This window comes from Schistocerca americana, chromosome X, assembly GCF_021461395.2.
Source record: "Schistocerca americana isolate TAMUIC-IGC-003095 chromosome X, iqSchAmer2.1, whole genome shotgun sequence".
Taxonomy (NCBI): Eukaryota; Metazoa; Arthropoda; class Insecta; order Orthoptera; family Acrididae; genus Schistocerca; species Schistocerca americana.
In genome coordinates, this window is record NC_060130.1 from 480,778,347 (window position 1) to 480,801,159 (window position 22,813).

General features: G+C 41.0%; 1 protein-coding gene across 4 annotated transcripts in view; it reads right to left on the reverse strand.

Moving 5' to 3' along the window:
• The window catches only part of LOC124555094, a 246,868-nt gene that overhangs the window by 60,118 nt on the left and 163,937 nt on the right, over positions 1-22,813 (reverse strand). For 2 of the 4 annotated variants that reach the window (XM_047128892.1, XM_047128890.1), the window contains exon 3: positions 493-797. In XM_047128892.1, the coding sequence (XP_046984848.1) occupies positions 493-797 (305 nt within the window). Of the gene's footprint in view, positions 1-492; positions 801-22,813 lie in introns of all 4 variants that reach the window. The other 2 variants (XM_047128891.1, XM_047128889.1) reach the window with 1 other exon arrangement.

Consider the following 22,813-nt stretch of genomic DNA (forward strand, 5'->3'; position numbering starts at 1 on the left):
GGCACAAGCTCAGATTACACAAGGAAGGGAAGGAAAACGGCCATGCCTTTTTCAAACGAGCCATTTGCCTTAGGGAAATCATGGAAAACCTAAACCAGGATGGCTACACGGACTTGAACCATTGTCTCCTGAATGCGAGTTCACTGCGCTAACCACCGCGCAACCTCAATCAGTTCCTGTTATCAGTTATACCAATGGATTTAATGTACAGCACAATACTTCTAGTAGTATAACTAGAACTTTTTTATATCACAATTTTGAACACACCAAGATACTCTGTGCAAATGATGTAAAGTTGTACAGAAAAATCTGTTTTATACATAAAAGGGTAGCATTACAAAACCCGGAGATTTTACATTCTATGTTACAGGCTCTGGAAAATAAAAAGATATTGTAAATAAGATGATCTGATACAAGAGTGATACTCAGTCAGTGATCAAATTAATACAAACAAACAAATATATAAGATAAAATGTTTTAAACAGAGAGTACCTGTGTCTCACACTGAGCGTGTCAAGCCGCAAACGAAGCTCTTCCTCTCCATCCCTGAGCAGCTTCTCAGCCTCTCTCTTCGTGTCCTCCTCCTTGTCCTTTTCTGAGGCAGCTGAGCTGGATCGTGACTGTGTCTGTTGGCGACCACGAAGAGAACGCCGTGCCCATCGTCTGCGCATGGGGGATCCCAGGAGTTCTGCCTCTCCATGGATGTGCAAAGCACTGAGATTCTCTGTAGATCGGCTGGCCAGAATGTGTCGTACATCCACTGGACTGAGAATGCGTGGAGAGCTCCATGGTGAGCACTGCTCCATTATGAATGAGACAAGTATGGTTAAGTAAGTCACTTTCAGAACATATTAAGCGAAAAAGTTTGCAATGATAACTTCAAATTAAAAATACATGGTATCAGGTTATACACTACACACAGGAAAAAAAATCTGAAACATATATTAACAAGATTGTGACAATTTTTGACATTAAAAACAAAACCATGCTTAAAAATTCCATAAAAGGTGAATGTTACATTATAAATAAGAAAACTTAACTACCATATGATGTCCATGTGTCATAAACAACTATGACAAAGAATCTGGGCACCATACACTTATCACTCTCAATTGAGCAGATTGCTTTTAAATAACACAGTACATGAATGGTTTATCAGTAAATTTTCAAGTAGCATATAGAACCCATTTATAGGACTGTAACTTATGCTAGTAGAATAACTGACAGTTTCAGTTTGTGGTTATGGTTTCAGAGAAATATGAAAGTATTTCTAGAATGAAACTCTAACATTTCAGCTACAACAGTATCACACTCATGTGTATTTATCACTCCTCATTATCCATTTAGTGAGAAACTTCTTATACACTCACGTTCAAGAATAACAAAACACCTTGAATGACTAGAGATAGGATGTTCATATTCACAGGACATGTGCACTAGTACGTTCTGCAGAAATGGTTAGCATTTTAATCACGTCAGCCCAGGGGTTCCAGGTAAAGACTGATATCACGGCACAACACCACATACTGGTAACATGTGCCTGCGGCTCTCCTTGTCACTATAAACCAAAGTTTTATTACGGCATGGGTTACGTGTGTATCATCCACTTCTCCACCTACCTTTGACGAATGTGCAGAAGCATGCTAGACGACAGTGGTATATGGAACAATGTCACTGGGGGGACAGGCACGACAACATACAGTGTTTTTGGATGAACCAAGGTTTGTTTGTTCGAAAGTGATCGCCACATTTTGGATCACCACAGACAGGGGGAGGGGGAGGTGGCATCACAGTGACTACATTCATACAAGACACACAGCACAAATTCAGGGCCTTATGGTGTGGGTGCAACCAGAAATCACAGTTGGTGCACGTCCAGAGCACTGTGATGAGAGTGACCTACGTGAATGACACCCTGTGACCTGTAGCCATACCCTTTCTACAGAACGCCCTAGAAGTCATTTTTCAGCAAGAGAATGCATGACTTCCACATTCACAAAATTTTTACTAGTGTCATACTTTTTGTGTCACAGAAGAGAATTCTAAGATCTACTGGGAACTGAATGCTTAGAATTTTTGATTACCAATTTGACACTTAACTGATTCTATTAGTGTATCTAAAACTTTAACATAACACTAATAGTCATCTCCAAAAAGAACCAGGACATCAGTAGAATAACGGAAGAAATTTTAAAGCAACAGGCAATCCACACTCCCACACAGAACAGTACAAAGTCACAAAGGGGAGCAAGTTCAAAAAGAGTAATGTACCTCCTTAATAGGTTTTTAAAAGTACACAGCACTTTAAAAATCAGAAGTCAATTAAGAAACAAAAGAGTCGACAATTCTTAATAAAGTAAAATAAATGAAAGATTGTAGTCATCAACACAGGTCTGCAAGTACTCTAGAATAAATATAAAAATGTGGAATTATGACGTCCATTGTTTTTCTAAGAAAACAGATCTTGACTCTACTGATGGTCAATCATTAAACATAATGATTTTCCTGTTTTTCAATACACTTCCAATGAAATCCACACAACCAAAATCCGTCCTGTACAATTGAGATACCGTTTAGGCAAATTTACTCATGTCATCAAATATTTTGTCAAGAATCATGTTTTTGTGATCTAAGGAGTAGTCTGTCCCTATACAGGAGCAAAAACTTTGCTAATTCTGTTTTCGAATATTATAATATTCATAATAAAAAAATTTCATTCTATGTAAAGTAGATACTAAAGACAGTAGACCTAATATTAGTTATGCATCCACCTTAAAGTATCAAATTGTTCCCTGACCCTTCATACAAGCTGCTATTCTCTCTTGTGTAGACTACAAGTTTCTGGAAGAAGCAGACAGCTCTCTCACAGTTTGACCAGAGATCGAGCATGCAGTTCAAGACTTGTGACAGTTCCAAGTGGTCTAACAGATCTCTGCATTTTGAGGAGCACTACTTCCACAGCATTCCTGAAAATTTTAAATGAAGTCATTCCGCTTTAGGCTGTCAAAATATTATTTACTGCAATTGAAACTTCAACAAATGGTCATTGTCGAGCATTGTGAAATGTTGGGACCCCTCAAAAACACAAAGTTGTGAGATGCTGGAACATAATACCCAGAAGTGTAAAATCAAATACATCTACCACATCTGCTACATGAGATTTTGACTTAAGTGTTTCTTGTGGATGTTGTTTTTATCATCCTGTCTGCTGTTTGTCATTATTCTGTCAGCACTGTGATGTATGCTCACATGGTGTATGAAACAGTGAATAGATTTAAACCACCACATGTATTGGGAACTATGTTCCAGCACATCACAACTTTACATTGTTGAGTGGGTCACATCATCTCACAATGCTTGACAATGATCATGTATCAAAATTGCAATCACTATAAATAATATTTTGATAGCTGAAAGTGGATTGACTTCATTAAAAACAATCAACACTGCTGAGTCCACCATAATAACGCAACCTTACAAGCAGGAAACAGTGGGGGCTTTTTATATGCCACTCTGCTTCAGATGTTAGTTACAGTGACTTCATTCAGAAACCAGTTTAAAGTGTACATGGTACCTTCATATCAAATTCAGCCTTGCAGCAAAATTAATTTGTGATAAGTCATGCTAGATTTCTGTGAACCCAATCCTTTATGATCTCTAATAAGTGTGAGAAAGGATCAATTAACAAAGTGAACTCCTTTCCTTAGTGCATATCCTCTAACATGCATTTTCCATTCATGGTTACATTTAGATTGCACACAAGTTTGCACACATTACACAAGACAAGGGATGAAATCTACACTTTCTGTGCATTGACTCTGTCCAGACTGCAATGCCACCTAAAGATGACTGAACAATACTTGTAACACAGAAGTTATAATTTTTTTTCTTTCATGTGCTTGCTTGTCCATGAGTAAAAGATGCATGAACTCTATATGAAGGTTAGTCACAAAATTTCAATTACTACTGAAGAGTTGATTAATTAATCAAGACACACAATGGAAAATCTAGGATGGAATAATGACAATATTATGAAAAGGACAGATTGCAACTTTATTTATAGAGAGGATGTTGAATTGCAATAGGCAGAACAAAAAGACTGCCAAAAGGTCCTCTTCTAAAGCAGACACACACACACACACACACACACACACACACACACACACACACACACACACACACACACACACACGTATAGCAGTCTTTTTGTTGTGCCTGTCTGTGACAGATCTCTTTAATTAATCAAGTGTGTGTTTGTAGGTACATGCCATTTAAATCCCTTTGTGACAGTACTGTAGCATATTGTTACAGCAGCCAAACTAAAATGGCACAACCCATTGATAAAAAGGTGTATCATGTGGTAATTTGTTCTCGGCAACAACAGAAATGTTGCAGCTGTGTCAAGTGAATCCAGATGACATCTTCAGCCATCTTGATTGGCCTGACAAAGCTGTAACAGTTCCATTGTTGATTTGCCATCCAGTAGACTGATGTCATTTAGGACTCTTTCCATTTTATCAGTGAAAACTGGCACTTGAAGTCAATGAACTCATTTTCAAGAGTAGTGGGCTTCAGGAAACATCCCACCATACTGATTTAGGTTTTAGCAGATTCTATAATTCTCTCAGGAAAATACCAGAATGGCCATTCAAAAAGGCTTGGCCTATTTGAACTCAATTCTTGCCCAATCAAATCTTCTGTTCTGTCTCTCAAGCTCGTAACATCTGAACAATTTTAAACTTTGATCTTCCTTTTCCTTTTCATGGATTACAATGCTCTTCCCACACAGTTCAGTTGATGAAAGACTTTTCAAGATGAGGATGTTACCCAATGGCACCTGGCCTCAACTTATGTGAATTTGAATGTTTTATGAATAAACATGCAGAGAGTCCCACTATTTATTGATTAAATAACTGGAGATCATACATGGAAACAGTGACAGCTATGAAGTATTTAGGAATATCTGTCCAAGGACGTCTAGGGTAGAGCAACCACATGAAACTAGTTGTAGAAAAGGCAGATGCCAGACAAAGTAACACACGAAAATAGTAGTTGGTTTGCCTGATTCCTGAGCACTGTAGCCAATATTGGAACCTATGCAGGTTGAATTAATACAGAATTGTTCACATAAATTTTGTGAAGATAATTTTGAATTCAGCAGGAGAAGATTCATCAATTAGTGCCAATCAAACTACACGTGAAATGCACACTATGAAGAATACAATGCAGAGAGAGAGTGCTAGAATATCAAAAACAATTCATGCAAACTTGGAACAAATGATTCTGAACCCAGATTTCAGCTTTGACAATGGGTTATGTGGTAATACACTGACAGAAAAAAAACTCAACATCAAAAAATAATTAATGTAAAGTAATGAAATTTTGGGAATATATTTGTCTAGGTAACATATTTAAGTGATTAACATTGCAAGATCACATGTTAATGTAATCACAACATAAGCAATTGCAAATGTAAAATGCTGGTCACTAACAACCACTGTAATCGGCAGAATGTTAAATGTAAGCATGCACATGCGCATGCATTGTGTTATACAGGTGCCAAATGTCACTTTGTGGGATGGAGTTTCAGGCTTGGTCGGTCAACACAGGGATGGTTAATGTTGTTTGTGAATAACACTGGAGTTGTCATCAATGATGCCCCATATGTTCGATTGGAGAAAGATGTGATGATCAAGCAGGCCAAGGCAACATGTCGACACTCTGAAGAGCATGTTGGGTTATAACAGTGATAGGTAGGCAAGCGTTATGCTGTTGGAAGGCAGCCCCTGGAATGCCGTTCGTTGGTTGATTTTGGAGAGACAACCAAACAGCAGGGTCATTGGTACCATGATATAGGATGTTGGAAATCAAGGGAAGAACAACACAAACAGCACAGTCTGTGGAATACTATTCATGAATGGTGGGACAACAGGACAAATCACCAGACTGCCATACAAATTTGCAGTCAGTATGCTTGAGATAACCATGAAGGTAGACTTGCTGTCGTAGGAAATCATATCCTTACAATAATTCCAAGTCTAGGTCCGGTGTATCTAGCAAGCAGACAGGTTGGGTACTGGTCCTCAACTAGGCATCACTGTGGTGCCACCAACTGCTGCTAAAATTGCTGTGCAGATGCTGTACGATACATCAGACCCCTACACTGAACACGACGGTCTTTCCACTTGGTAGTGCCACATGGCTGTCTGAAGCCCAGTCTTCTTGAGATTGTACATTCCTGTGACCACTGCAGCCAGCAATCATGTACAGTGGCTTCATCCCTGCCAAGTCTTTCAGCAGTATCACAGAACGAACCTCTGGCTTCTCGTAGCCCTATTACATGACCTTGTTCAAACTCAGTGAGGTGTTGATAATGGCGTCTTTGTTGCCTTAAAGGCATTCTTGAGTAAATCAACTCATCACGTCCAACCTCAAAGGTGAATAAATCAACTCATCAAGTCCAATCTCAAAGATAACTAACACTCATGACTGTTAGAGAGTGTATATAAAGCAAACCTGATTTTAATCCTCATAGTGGCGCTACTAGCGCAAAATCTGAATAGACATCATCTTTCAGATGTAGAAAAAAATCACCTACCAGCTTTCACTGATGTCGCAGAACTCCTTGGTGTTCCGATTTTTTCTGTGTCAGTATAATGCATTGAGACTGGTGGTCATCACTTCACATAGCTTTCTTAGGTTAAGTTGTTGCTGTAGAGTGTCAGTTATTTACATGAATAGAAAACTACATATTCATTTCTGACCATTATTATTTTTTATTTATTTATTTTGTAATTCACAGTACTTCATCTAGGATCCTCTATGATCTGCATAATTTTATCTTACTAGACTGGGACACCCACAGTTCCATTGGGGGGGGGGGGGGGGATGGGAGCATCCGCATTGGTGCCTTCAGTGAAATTTGTGAGCTGCTGCAGCCGTTTTCCTTTAATAGTTTCTGTAAGTGGCTCGCTTTTTTCAACAAGTTTTCATCATTTGAAACGGCTTCTATTCGATGCACCAAGGTCATCAGATGAGAACATTTCTGTGATGGGTGATGGTAGCTGGCAGCGTGCAGATAACGGGCAGTATGCGTGAGTTTCCGGTAAACACTGTGGCTGAGACACCCATTTACTTTTGGGCAGGTGAGAACGACAGGGAATGGCAAAACAGCGTCTGTCTCTACCTCCACGTCAATTTAATGTTGTTCATGTGGTCAAACTACTCTCCCTAGTTTTCACGTCCATAAGGCCACACAACAAATGTGCCGACACGATGATGAAAGTTACTAGACATTGCATTAGCCGTGTTTACGAATTCCATTAAGAGGATGGCAATAACTAGACTTATTTGACTTCCCACTGTGACACCTTTTCTCTGGTTGAAATATTCTCCATCATTCAACGGAAAAAAGTTTCATGACATAAATCCTCAAAAGTGCAGTCGAAGAACTGGGAGAGAAGATCTATTATGGAGTCTTTGATGGCAATGCGTATGAATATTGAAAGCCAATCAAAGAGGACCATCATATCTCCTTATCTACAGTGCTCAAATTTAATTCGGCTCATGATGTCCATCGTATTCTTGATGTAGTGCACACAGTGACCAACATATGTAGAAATAAAGCTGGCCAGATGTTTCGCGAGTCAGTAACCCAGCGATGCAATGGTGGTCACAATGAGCTGTAGAGTTATTTCCTTCGTATGAACTTTTGGAAGGAAGGAAGATTGGGTTTAACGTCCCATCGACATTGCTGTCACTAGAAACGGAGCATAACCTCGGATCGTGTCAAGGATGGGGGAGGAAATCGGCAGTGCCCTTTCTAAGAAACCATCCCGGCATTTGCCTGGAGCGATTTAGGGAAATCACACGGGAAACGTAAATCTGTATGGCCAGACGCGGGTTTGAACAGCCGTCCTCCTGAATGCGAGTCCAGTGTGCTAGCCACTGCGTCACCTAGCTCGGTATATGAACTTTTAGGGGTGCAAGGGGGAGGAGATTCTTAACGACATTCTTTTCCAGTGATGACTGGTTGAGAAGCTCCGGCGTTTTCCTCATTATTGTGGATGTTGGATTCTGTGACAAATTTTGGTATATGTCGTCTTCCAGCATCAACCTGATCTTCGTGTCAAAGTCAGCATGTTCTATTATGATGGCAGCATGAGACACATGGGACTCAAAACTTGACAATGACTGAGGAGCACTCGACCGAAACCTTGTGGACATTTAATCACTTGACGCGGTTGGATGCTCAAGAAAAAATCATCAGTACATATCGCTGTGAAAACATGCATTCGTTCAAGCAGGTAGGAGCTGCCTTGCTTATTCACTGAGTAAAGTTGATTACTAATCAACACTGTTAAATCACTTGCTCTCAAAGGTACTACTTTGTGCTGTGTGGTGTATATTTTTCTTTCAGATTAAAGTTAATGAGTTACCTTTGTCTAAAATATGAACAGAATAATTTTAGTTGTAGGTGAAATACTGTTCATGACCCATAACACAGCAGTGCGTAATTGTCCATTCATGGGTACAGTCATTTACTTTATGAACTATGACAGTAGAAGTAATTATGCTGAAAGGTATTTAATGTACAGTATTGCTTTGATTAATATTTAACACTGCGAACATACACTTATCTTATAGTACTTTTTGTATACACTGATGGCACCTCTAATGTCTTACGAGTGATAATTTCCTCTACGATGAACTTAGCACACACTGTTATACTTGGTCCTATTATTATTTCATTGTAATGTTATTGGGAGATGTTAGGAACTGAGGACCACATACCATGCTGTAACTTCTTGGTTTATTTCACTGCAATATACGGTTTTTTGAATTAGGGTGAACTTCGTGACCAAGTAATAACCTCGTGGTTGGGACGGATCACCTCTTATCGCTAAGGACATGAAACGTGACGCGAATTGCCAATACATTTTCTAAAAGGGAAGTTTTGGGTTATTGTGTTAGACCACACAGAAATATTTCACAGTGGTATTTGTTGCTTGGTTTCTGAGGTCACTCGCAGTTTCTGCAAGCATTTAGCTAAAGCGATGGTGAACACTGACCCTGCATGTGAGGCACTTACCATTTGCAGTTTCATACCAACAACTGATTGAGGGCCTCCGATTTGAAGAGCCGACAGGGGGTGGGCCTCAACTCAAGGTTCCATCAATTGTCGAGTCTTGACTGGAGACTTTTAAACCATAAATTTGGACAACATGGTCCAGAGGAGAACAGCGATCTGGTGATACAATTGGGTTAACACAACAGTCTATAATTTCATTAAAATGGGCTTCGACTTCATGTAAAAGTCATATTCCGAAAATGAGCACTATAAGAACAAGAATAGCATAGTTACCGGAAGTCTGATGAGTATAGCGTCAGACGAAAGAATAACGAATTAGCGATGTAGCATAACTGCTGACTGATGGCTGCAGAGTCACGGAATAAATCGCGCGCAAAATTCGTGCAGAAAACGAATTACATCAGCCCCAGCAAATGATAAACGCTTCGCAAAATGTACGAAGTTATCGTAAACTAAGTACGAATATATAGTAACAGGTGGACAGATACTGCTTCTATGACAACTTTGGACGTCCTATTGGCATACTTCTTTGAATTTTAACCACCATATTGGTTTCCATGACACACGGCAACGGCGTCTCCTCTAATAAGTACCAGTACCACTAGGGGTGTTGTACACCGACAGAAAAAAAATTGCAACATCAAGAACAAGTTGTATGACATAAGTGAAAGTTGGTAGGCGCGTTTTCTACATCTGAAAGATGATGTCTATTCAAATTTCGCGCCAGTCTCATAAGTGTGGCACTAGTAGCGCTACTATGAGGATGCAAATCAGGTTTGCTTTAAATACACGCTGTAACAATCGTGAGCGTTAGTTACCTTTGAAATTGTGAATTGATGTTAGTCAAGAATGCATTTAGGGTAACAAAGAAGCCATTATCTACAATTCACTGAGTTTGAACGAGGTCGTGTAATAGGGCTACGAAAAGCTGGATGCTCCTTCTGCGACACTGCAGAAAATCTTGGCAGGAATGTAGCCACTGTACATGACTGCTGGCTGCAGTGGTCACACGCCGGCCGGAGTGGCCGCGCGGTTCAAGGCGCTACAGTCTGGAGCCGAGCGACCGCTACGGTCGCAGGTTCGAATCCTGCATCGGGCATGGATGTGTGAGATGTCCTTAGGTTAGTTAGGTTTAATTAGTTCTAAGTTCTAGGCGACTGATGGCCTCAGAAGTTAAGTCGCATAGTGCTCAGAGCCATTTGAACCATTTTTTGCAATGGTCACGAAAATGTACGGTTGCTAGGAGACCGGGCTGCGGGAAGCCACGTGGCACCACCGAGAGGAAAGACCATCGTGTTCGGCGTATGGCTCTGGTACATTGTACAGCACCTGCAGCAGCTATCCGAGCAGCAGTTGGTACCACAGTGACACAACGAACTGTTACAAACACGTTACTTCAAGGACAGCTCCGAGTCTTACGCCCTGTAACGTGCACTCCACTGACCCCAAACCACCGCCATTTGAGACGTCAGTGGTGACATGCGAAAGCTCACTGGAGGGCAGGGTGGAGGTCTGTTGTGTTTTCTCGTGAAATCTGGTTCTGAGTCGGTGCCAGTGATAGCCGTGTGTTGATTAGGAGGCCAGATGAGGGCTGCGCCCAACCTGTCTGCATGCTACGCACAATGGACCAACACCTCGGATTATGTTCTAGGGTGCGATTTCGTATGACAGCAGGAGCACTCTCATGGTTACCCCAGGCAACCTGACTGCAAATTTGTACGTTAATCTGATGATTCGACCTGTTGTGCTGTCATTCGTTAACAGTATACCACGGGGTGTTTTCTAGCATGATAACGCTCGTCCACATGCCGCTGTTGTAACCCAACATTCTCTACAGAGTATCGGAATGTTGCCTTGGCCTGCTCGATCACCAGATCTGTCTCCAATCGAGCACATAAGGGACATCACCGGACGACAAGTCCAACGTCATCCACAAACAACATTAACCGTCCGTGTATTGACCGACAAAGTGTAACAGGCATACAGCTCCATCCCACAAACTGACATCCGGCACCTGTACAACAAAATGCACGAACGTTTGCATGCTTACATTCAACATTCTGGTGGCTGCACTTGTTTTAATGTACTCTAATTTCACATTTTCAATGGCTTATCTTGCGCTTACAGTAACTGTAGTCTTGCTATGATAATCCTTTAAGTATGTTACCTAGACAAATATATTCCCGAAATTTCATTACTCTATATTAATTATTTTTTGGTGCAATGGCCCATCCACACGCAAAGATCTGTCTTCGCAGATATCTGCGTAAATGTCTGTGCATGCAACAGATCGCTGCAAACGTGGTTTGTTCACACGATATTAATCCCAGTCTACTGCTCGCCCGCCATCTGCCTATGTAGAAAAATTTCTGTACCAAGCGACCAAACTCTCGTACAGTAATATCGAAGTTTATTTCATTTATTCAGAAATGTAGGCAGTTTTATTACGGTCTGTGTTCGCAACTTGTGTTTCTAATAAGTGCAAAGAAAATACGAGAAACAGAAAAACATCAAAATTTTCTACCGGTGGCTGCTTAAGCGAAGGCGTTTTTTAGCAAATAAGCTTACTTCACGAGGGCAAGTTCAAGAACTGGCGTAATTATTTGAGGATGAATTTAGAAATGCGTAATTATCTTTTGACGCAGCTCCCAGTATATAAATCTTGTATAAGATTCCTGGCAATAGGATTCCTGGCAATAGCAGCTACAAGGATCTAGGATTTTCTACGGCAGTTTTGAAAGCTGCATTGCGCGAAGCTATCTACGCTGTGCTGGAGGATGACTTCATGAAAGCAAGTAAAGTACTGTACCGTATTTCTGCCAAGTTAGCGACAATTTTTTACCGTTTTAGGCATATTTGAGACACAGTATATTCTTAGAAGTAATATACGTGGTCAATGAGCTGTAGTTCAGTTTGTTTCTAAGTCGAGACTTCCAGTTCCCTGTCTGAAGTATACCGGAAACTTTTACAATTCCATTCTGTATATCTGGCAAGTTTCACTTCTGCTATTGTGGTAGGGAATTCTTCACTTCACCTCTAATTCACTCTTGGTATGAACCACATATTATACTACGAGGTAAAAGCAAGCCTCTCTCTCCCACTGGGCACTCCGGGCACGTGCCTAGTGCCCCGCGACCGATGGGCCCCCTAGTTCCTGCCAAATCACCAAACGATAACCGAAATTTATTACCAAAAAACAAATTTATTTTGAAAAAATCGAGCGATAATGACTGACTACAATATCTACTATTAGCTTTGCGCATTGCACAGTTCTGCACGGAGCGAATAGCGACGTAAAATTAAACGTGACCGACCGACTTAAATAATTCGACTCGACGATCGGAAATTCCCCTGTATTTGACTGCGGTGTTATGACGTTTGTTTTGTTTCCTCTGTATTTGACTGCAGTTTGCGACGTTTGTTTTGTTTGTACTTGTTACTGACTGTGCTCTGGAGTATTCTTTGATTAAATCGTCGTTTGCCTGTTTCGTTTTGTGTTAGCGATTATTTTCGGTGTAAAAATAAATACTGAATATAAAATGTCGAAACGATCATATCCTTGTGGCTCTGCAAAAAGTAAAAATCTGTACATCAGAAGGAAGTAATTGAAAAAGTTGCCAAAAGTAAGAGCATATTTTACTACTACTACTGGAGCAACTTAGGTAAGTATCAATCAAATAATAAATCTTCCACGTGATGAGACGTGTCGATCATAAATTGCGGAAATTTCTGAATGTTCATGTCCTATACCAATTTCAGATTTCTACCAGTTTAGGAAAAGAGACTGAATCAGAAAGCGCCGTCCCTCTGACGAAAGGGCAACAACTTCGGTGACTTCACCAACACCGACAACTGTGTCAGTTGAACAACAGTTTACCAACCAGAAGAAATATCACACGATCCCGCTAATCATTTTCATAAAAATTTTACGGAAAGAAATCGTGAAGTTTTGATTCGTAAGGGACCCGTATTTTTCAAAATAAAGATTCTGGCTTTTTCGAGGCATCCAGAACCTACAAAGATGGTAATAAATCAGTAACTACGTATTTCAACAAAGAACTATTTATTCACAAATTAAAGAACAATGAAAGTGTGGTGTCACCGCCAGACACCACACTTGCTAGGTGGTAGCCTTTAAATCGGCCGTGGTCCGTTAGTATACGTCGGACCCGCGTGTCGACACTATCAGTGATTGCAGACCGAGCACCGCCACACGGCAGGTCTAGTCAGAGCCCCAGTTGTACAGCCAACTTAGCTAGCGATGGATCACTGCCTACATACGCTCTCATTTGCAGAGACGACAGTTTAGCATAGCCTTCATCAACGTCATTTGCTACGACCTAGCAAGACGCCATATTCAGTTACTATGAATGTATTCTGAACAGAATCATGTACCGTCAAGAGCGACGTTCATCATTAATGGATTAAAGTTAAGTATCAAACTAATTACGTCCGCTTTCTGAACTCTAATTCCTTGTCATGTTCCAGACCTCACGTCAGTATAGTCCTTCCCTCCTCACGTCAGCCGGCGTAAGCTAAAACGCGTGCATTTCGGCCTCCACTGGTAACACGGTGTTGGCTCTTATGCCAACACAACAGAAAGTGTTAAAAGAAAATTGTTGTTGTACTCGCCTTCCAAAAACTCTATTTTGTTTTCCATGCTGGTTATTAAATCCTTCTGATTTAAATCTACACTCTCGGAGTGGATGTAACAATAATCACATAATTTTAACACATGAAAATAGCCCAGCATATAGGCAATCTATGATGACTTATCTGGCTCGAAGTAAAGCGGTTGGTAGAATAGGCAGACTTATTACCTCAATATAAAAAAGAAGTGGGTCACTGTGCATCGAGAGGGCTTCCATTTCGCGGTGACAACGAAATCCTAGCATCTCCCAACAATGGAAATTGTTTGGGATGTGTGGAATTATTGAGTGAATTCTATACATTTTTTGCAGATCACTTACAAAATTTTGGGAATCCTGACAAAGGTAACGCTTCTTATTTATCAGCGAATATCTGTTAAAATGTTCAAATGTGTGTCAAATCTTGTGGGACTTAATTGCTAAGGTCATCAGTCCCTAAGCTTACACACTACTTAACCTAAATTATCCTAATGACAAACACACGCACCCACGCCCGAGGGAGGACTCGAACCTCCGCGGGACCAGCCGCACAGTCCATGACTGCAGCACCTGAGACCGCTCGGCTAATCCCGCGCGGCGGCGAATATCTATAATGGGCTTATTGATGTAATGTGAGAAGAGGTCCTAAAAATTATAAATGAAGCTAAATTGGCAAAATACTTTTTCCATTAGCGTTGACAGTACGCCCGATCTGTCTCACGTTGAGCTAACTTTTATAATTCGATACATTAAAGACCGTGTTCTTGTTGAAAGATTCCTATAGTTTATACCTATCAAAGACCATAAATCTGAGTATTTAGCGGAAACCATCTTGAATTTTTTTACAGAATCATGATATTCCCATAAAAGAATGCCGAGGAGAAAGTTACGACAATGCTTTAAATATGTCAGGGAAGTAAACTGGTCCACAAGCAAGAATCAAGGAGAAATGTAGATTTGTCACTTTTGTGCCCTATGCGGGACATTCACTAAACTTGGTAGGTGACCAAACTGCTGGGTGTGTATCAGAGGCAACAAAGTTTTTTGAAATGACTCAGAAAGTGTACAACTTTTTTTATCTCTACCCACCGATGGAATACATTGACAGAACTATTAGGTTAAAAAAAAGTTGTTAGAAGTCTTTCAAAAACCAGATGGTCAGCCCGAGCTGATGCAGTAAGCGCCTTGCATGAAGGTCATAAACAAATTATAGAAACTTTGACGTTCATCGCAGAAGATACAGAACAGGCAACAGAAACTAGAGACAAAGCTCTGAGTCTGTCCAGAAAATGACATTGCTAGAATTTATTATACTAACGAAAATTTGGAGCTCTATATTGGACAGAATAGACAAAATGAGTAATTATCTTAAGAGAGAAACAATAACACTGCATGTTCCAACTAATTTGTTCACGTCACTTGGTGATTTTATCATTAACCCCAAGGATAAATTCGATGGCTTCGAGTCGTCCGCCAGAGAAAGAAACGCGGAATCTGATTACAATGACCTGTCTCAAAGAACAAAACGTAGAAGCTCACGTCAGAGCTTTTTGATGTCTCTGCACCGTCAGTCCAACTGAATGGAAAAGAGCAATTCAAAGTAGAAACGTTTCTTCCCATAAGTGATACCCTGAGCGTTCATCTAAAACAGCTAGTAAGTTCGTATGAGAACATTAGCCAAATCTTTGGTTTATTTTTTCGCTTGAAGACTCTGAATTCCGAAGAGCTGAGACAAAGTTGCAAAGTATTCGCTGAAATTTATTATGAAGACGTTAACGAGCAAGAGTTGGAAACGGAATGTCTGCATTTAACAGAATACTTGAAAACTGTTCATAGTAAAAATGGGAGAACTAATAGTGTACTGGAAATATATCTACCCGACGGGAGGCCCTAGCCACACGACATTTCCATTTATTTACCTTTTGAAAGAAAACAAAACTGAAGACATTTCCAAATGTGGAACTCGCACTGAGAATATTTTTAAGCATGTTGATAACCGATTGCGGTGCGGATCGCTCCTCCTCCAGATCGAAAAGAATAAAAAATGAATTAAGAAGCACAATGCTCAAGAGAGATTAACCAGTTTATCACTGTTGTCCATAGAATGTGATATGCTCAAAAATACAAATTTTGAAGAAGGGATTAGCGATTTTGCCCATCTCAAATTTAGAAGGGTACCTCTTCAATCAACATAGTTTTTTAGCACTAACCTGTGAATGCTAAAAGAGTTACTTTTGTGGATTATATTATATATTCATTTACTGTGACTGTATTGAAATAAAAATATATCTAGAACCTCGCTTATCTACTTTGTCTATTCCAACAAAATGATGCTCTGTCAAGGCCATAGGGACCCCATTATCCTAATATTCCCAAGGACTCCGATAGGTTAAAGACGGCCCTGAGTAAAAGAGGTGTAATAACAACTGTGTCTCAGAAGGTCTGTTCCAAGACCTTCAATCATCAGCTTATCACAATATTCTGACTGCAGTTTTCTTTATGACAAAAAGGGCCTACTTATTTCTGCTACGCACTCACAGCTCACATTAAATTATGGCATAGGTGTGTCCTGCTTTCGATATCTCATAATAAAAAACAGGAAATTTTGAAATAGCTAATTTCAACTCCTCCGTGTTGGCCAAAACCGAAGTATTTGGCTGCACAACCTACAATCGGTCAAGACGTTCCAAAATATCGTTTTGCTGTTGCGATCTCTATCTGAGTCTTACATCGGTGGACAATTCACCAGACATTCGTGTTTCTTTTTCTTTCTTTTTTTTTACGACGCATTCCTCTTCTACTACGTGACGTCACTTTTGATATGTATAAAGACGGAGTGCTTCTTTTTTTATTGTTAACTGATCTAAAATGAAACCTTTACTTGGCAATGCAATCTGAACACAATTTACTTCCCTTGGTACATCATTCCAAAAGGAAATATAGTAAAGAAATGTGAATTCACGTACAGCAGGCTTAGAATTTTGGGCAGAACCTCTGGTGCCCAAATTTTCTTATTAATCACATAATTCTCAATTGCAGCGACAACCCCATAACTGTTTTCTGCCAGTACTTCTACTGCTGCACAATGAGCACTCCAACTAATTGCCGAGATTAACGAATGTTTTGCTTTAAAAGTTAGGCCCTGTGGCGCGTGAATGCAGAGTAAAATGTAAAAATGGTCACTACTGTTCCGAAAAATGTTACGCTAGTTACACTTTGAGAAAATCAGTGCTGGCAACCTAAATAAACTGAATGATTAATACATCCAACAAAAACGGCTTTATTGTCTTTTGCTATCATATTAGCTTGTACTCCCCCATATACGCCGCTCATAACAGCTCCATTGTGACAACCTTGAGAATTACATAATATAACATCCAAATCACCTTTTGTTTTTGATCTATGCTTAGTTACAGTGCCGAATGGCCTTTCTCTGTTTTGGAAATGTTTACCACCTTATTTTAATGATCGCAAAGCGAACATTATTAGGAATGGGTATGCTCCAATGAGAGACATCTTTCAAGTCCTGAAGTGAGTCATTTATATTATTACAATCTTTGATAGCAGTAACATTATCAACATTAACAGAGTCATTTTCAGTATTTTTTAGGATTTGTCTTCTTCAGAGGTTCTTTCTTCATCGTCGCTGTTGCTTTCTGAAGATAACCTGATATTATCTGAATCATTCCTTGCATCAACGTGAGAATCAGTTTCTTTTGATGAATTTTGGCTATCATCAGCTGTTGTAACATATTTGAAGATGGCTCCAAACACGCTCTGAAATCCACTTTTTTTATTTTTTAGATGTATGAACTCCTCGAGGCATATTAATTTTTTGGGTCTTCGATACACGTACGTAAAAAATTCTCAATTAGTATAATGAACCTCATACATTCAAAATATATTTATTTGCAGGATTTTGAACACACATTTTACACTGACGGGAAAAATCGCAGCAACACCAAGAAGGAATTGTACGGCATAAATGAAAATTGGCAGGCTTGTTTCTACATCTGAAAGATGATGTCTATTAAAATTTCGCGCCAGTCTCATAGGAGCGGCACTAGTAGCGTCACTATAAGGATGCAAATCAGGTTTGCTTTAAATACACACTGTAACGGTCGTGGGCGTTAGTTACTTCTGAGATTGGACGCGGTGAGATGATGTTAGTTAAGAATGCTTTTAAAGCGACAAAGACGCCATTATCAACATCTCACTGAATTTGAATGACGTCGTGTAATAGGACTACGGGAAGCTAGATGTTCCTCTTGCGATATTGCAGAAAGACGGGGCAGGAATGTAGCCACATGATTGTGACAACCACGTGGTATTACGGGGAGGGAAGAACTTAGTGCTCGGCGTATGGCTCTGACGCACGGTTCTGCATCTGCAGCAGCAATATGAGCAGCAGTTGGCACCACAGTGACACAACCAACTGTTACAGATAGGTTACTTCAAGTTCAGCTCCGAGCTAGACGGCCTGTGGGGTGCGTTCCACTGACCCCAAACCACTGTCATTTGCGACGTCAGCGGTGTCAAGCGACAGCTCACTGGAGGGCAGGGTGGAGGTCTGTTGTGTTTTATCGTGAAAGCTGGTTCTGCATCGGTGCTATTGATGGCCGTCTGTTGGTTAGGAGAAGGCCAGTTGAAGGCCTGCAACCAACCTGTTTGCGTGCTAGACACATTGGATCTACACCTGTGGTTATGGTCCAGGGACAGCATGAGCACTCTCGTGGTTATCCCACGCACCCTGACTGCAAATTTGTACGTCACTCTGGTGGTTCGACCTGTTGTGCTGCCATTCATTAACAGCTTTCCAGGAGGTGTTTTGCAACAGGATAACGCTCGTCCATCATATCGCTATTTTAACCCAACATTCTCTACAGATGTCAACATGTTCCCTTGGACTGCTCGATCACCAGATCTGTCTCCAATCGAGCACTAAGGGACATCATCACACGACAAGTCCTCCGTCATCCACAAACAGCATTAACCGTCCTGTACTCACCGATGAAGTGCAACAGGTATGGAACTCCATCCCACAACACCTGGACAACACATTCATGCTTGCATCCAACATTCTGCGGTTACACCGGTTATAAAAGTAACAACATTTCACATTTTCAATGGCTTGTCTTGCGCTTACATTAACCTGTGATCTTGCAATGTCAGTCACTAAACAGGTTATCTAGACAAATTCAGTCCTGAAATTTAATTACTCTATGTTAATTGTTACTTGGTGTTGCGATTTTTTCACGTCAGTTTATAATAAATACACGTTTTAACGAACAAATACATCATCCACGTTAACAAATAAGGACAGTCGAATTCTCTGTATACTTCAGTTGTTCGTATGTACTGTGACAATGGCTTTAAGTTACCTCGTGAAACAAACGAGCTGAAAGTTAGTGATGAACAGGTTCTAATTAATGTTATCCACGTTTCAAAAAAATTTTAGCGTGGTGCGTCACTGTCGCTTCCTATTACCGAGACAATGGCCTCTCCTCAGAGCTTCCTGTCCTTAAAGGGTGACTGTGCCTTGGAAAATTTCAATTATGAAGTCCAGCAGAAAGGTGGCTCGCCTAGCTGTTTGTTTCCAAAGAATGAAACGAAATATTCCTTGCTGTGCATGTTTAGGAAGCGTAACATACACACAAAAAATAATACGGTAATGTTAAACCATTTTCGATTTGCATAAACCAACCATTTTCTAAAGTTACATGAGTCGACTTACGATATGTTCGTGCTTGGGTACCGTACATAAACCTTAACAGAAGTGGTACTGGTAATACGCACAAGCTGAACACAGCATTGTTAAGTGACAAGTGATTATTACCACTTCTCTTATGATTTATGTGACTCATGCTGCCTAAGCACAGACCTCACACATCTCTCACATGTAACTTTTGAATATAGATAACTTGTGCCAGGATCGGCCGCAGCATGCCTAACTGCATGCATGAGCGGTGTGCGGGCGCTCTGTCACGGCTTTGCTCGGTCATTCTTGGTACGACGCGACATTTCATACAGTAATGCGCTGAGGCACTGTTTCTTCCGGATATGAGCGCTATTTTTTGAAGTGATAGCGCTGGGTATTCCTTGCTGTTTACATGTGGCTAAAGGTAGTGTAAAATAACGGTGGCTGTTGCAATGTCACACATTCTCAAAGACAGGCAATCTAGAGACATATTGTCACGAGCATTTAAATATAAGTCCCATAATCGCCAGGCACGGCAAATATGATATCGAACGGCACTACACCACAATGCCTAAGGAATTTAAATCTTTAGTTGGCGATGAAAGAGAAAACAAGTCGACGGACCTAAACAAGTGCAATGCTGCACAGCGAGTCGATTTCAGCGCGAGTAACCCATGAAAATCATTGTTTGTGTTGTTTAAATTTTTTCTGGTACAGATGTAATGTGCTTAAAGCCTGTTCTATTGTTTCTTATTTTTAGTTGGCAACCCACTGTAGCGGCACGTCATTAAAACCAAGCTATAAAATACAGCTGTAAATCGACAGCCTTCTGTAAAGGGAAGTGACACTTTATTCAGTTACAAACACTTGACCGAGGACGCACAGGCGGCGGCTAAGATTAGGTCATATTCGAGTTGCCGGCTGAAATCAGGTTGACAGGAGTACGTGGAGGGCCAGTTTCACACTATGCTCCAAAGATGGAGTTGTCTCTGGACTTCCACCGACCGCTAGGGTGACCACGTGAGCCGGAAAACCAGTCCATTGGGCAGCATAATTGCTGTTCAATTCTAAGCCTGTGCTGGATAGGATGGATATAAGTCTATTTTGCGGGCAGTATTAATTTGAACAATTTGAGGCAGCACCTCCATCCAGTGTGTTCACCATGAGGCCTGGAGTCCAACTGACCTAGTACACAGTACTGCCACTATAGGGCGCCGTTGTCCCTCCCATGAAGTAATCCAAGATGTCGGACTGAAGGGAAAAATGGTGGGAAAAGGACTCAAGCTGTTCTGAGCTGCTGGGGGGAGGAAAGAGTGTACTTTATTTATTTTGGATCAATTTTTTTATTGACGGATTTCACATAGTTCATTTATTACACTGATACAAAACACTTGCCCTGACATGTTTGGGGTCACGCTACACAGCATAAAGACCTGCATACTAATCTTAAACTACCGAAATAATGCAGTACACAGCATACAGACCTACAAACTACGTGTAAATCACTGACATAATGCAGTACACTCATGTGTTGACACGAAAACAACTCGTAAATTCTCAAAAAATAATGCATGTGGAACATTTTGCAACCATGCTCACAATTCTTAAACAGCCGACAATAATGCACTGCACAAACACTCATTGCAGGTAAAAAATGATTTCGAAATATCGTCAACTGCAACTATCAGAGGTTCCAATGCGCACACGCACTTTGCAGGGCCAGCCGGATGCAAGCCAGCGCTGGAGCGCGAGCCATCACTCTCACGCCGCTGCCACGGCAGTTGAAAGTCCTGTTAGATTTCTTCAAGTGCTATACTGACATCACATGTCTATGTAAATAAGTGCCAAGTCACCCTCCAGGCGGCGTGCATGTGTTTACCATTGCTGGTGCGACATACCGACACAGGGGTAGTTAAAATGTCTCAATGTTATACTGATGTCTCATGTCTATGTAAATAACAGCCATGCCCCCCCCCCCCCCCCCCAACGTCTGGACGTGCTATAGAAATCTTCTGCAATGCTTTCAGAAACTGTTAACGACAATAGTAGAGAATAACACCGAATGCCTTCTTGCTGATGCTCCTAATGGCAGAGCCTGACCGTCACATATCAGCCCCTCACGGAAATCGTAAAGTGATCCAGCTTTTTTAGGAGCTTTCGTGATGTCTCACCGTATCTGCATGGAAATTCTTGCCCTAACAGGAGCTGTTTACGAAAATAGCCCACAATAAGGCCAAATGCATTCCTCCTGATGGTCCTAATGTGCCACTCCCCATCCATCACATGTTACCCTTCCTAGAAATCATTAAGTCCTGGTTTCAACATACACCTCCGAAACACAAACGTTCTCATTGCTATGTAGAAACTTCCATGTCCTGGCACAAATGATGTCTTGTGAATGAATGGAGCATTTTAAATGGCTCTTACTGAATTTACCTGCCAAATTACTGATGCTGCTGGTGTGGAAGCACTGTCCACCTTTTTCTTTCTGCAGACGAGACTATCAGTGGCAAAACTATTTTGTACAGATCTGAAAGCATTGCAGAAGATTTCTATAGCACGTCCAGATGTGGGGGAGGGGGGGGGGCTTGGCTGTTATTTACAGACATTTAGTAGTGAGAGCATTTAAATACGCCTGTGTTGGTTAGTCGCTATGCAGACATCTCTTGCTTCGCAATTAAGCTTGCGCTGGAACGGCAGGTACGCGTGGTGGCTGGGTAAGCACATATGCAGCCGGAGGCGACTTACATGTCCCGTTAGGATCACTAGGAACAATCACCCTATGCTATTCTGGGAAGCATTGGAACAGATTTCTGTAGTGCGACCTGTGACGACAGTATCCACAGGTAGAGAGGTTTCACGCCAGCAATGGTAAACACGTGTGCGCACCCCAGAGGGTGACTTGGCGCTTATTTACATAGACATGTGACGTCACTATAACACTCTAAGAACTCTAACTGTAGACTTTCACCTGCTGTCTGCAGTGGCGTGAGATCGATGGCTCGTGTTCCGGCGCTGGCTTGTGTCCAGCTGGCCCTGCAAAGCACGTACGTGTATTTGAACCTCTGATAGTTGCAGTTGAAAATAGTTCGAAAGCCTTTTTTACCTGCAATGGTGTCTGTGCAGTGCATTATTTTCGGCTGTTCAAGCATTGTGAGCATGTTTGCATAGCGTTCCATATGCATTATCTTTTGGGAATTCACAAGTTGTTTTCATGTCTGCACATGAGTGTACTGTATTATATCGGTGATTACAAGTAGTTTGCAGGTCTGTATTCTATGAACTGCATTATTTCGGTAATTTATGAGTTGTTTGCATGTCTGTACATCAGTGTACTGCATTATTTCGGTGATTTACGAGTGGTTTGCAGGTTTCTATGTTGTGTAGCGTGACCCC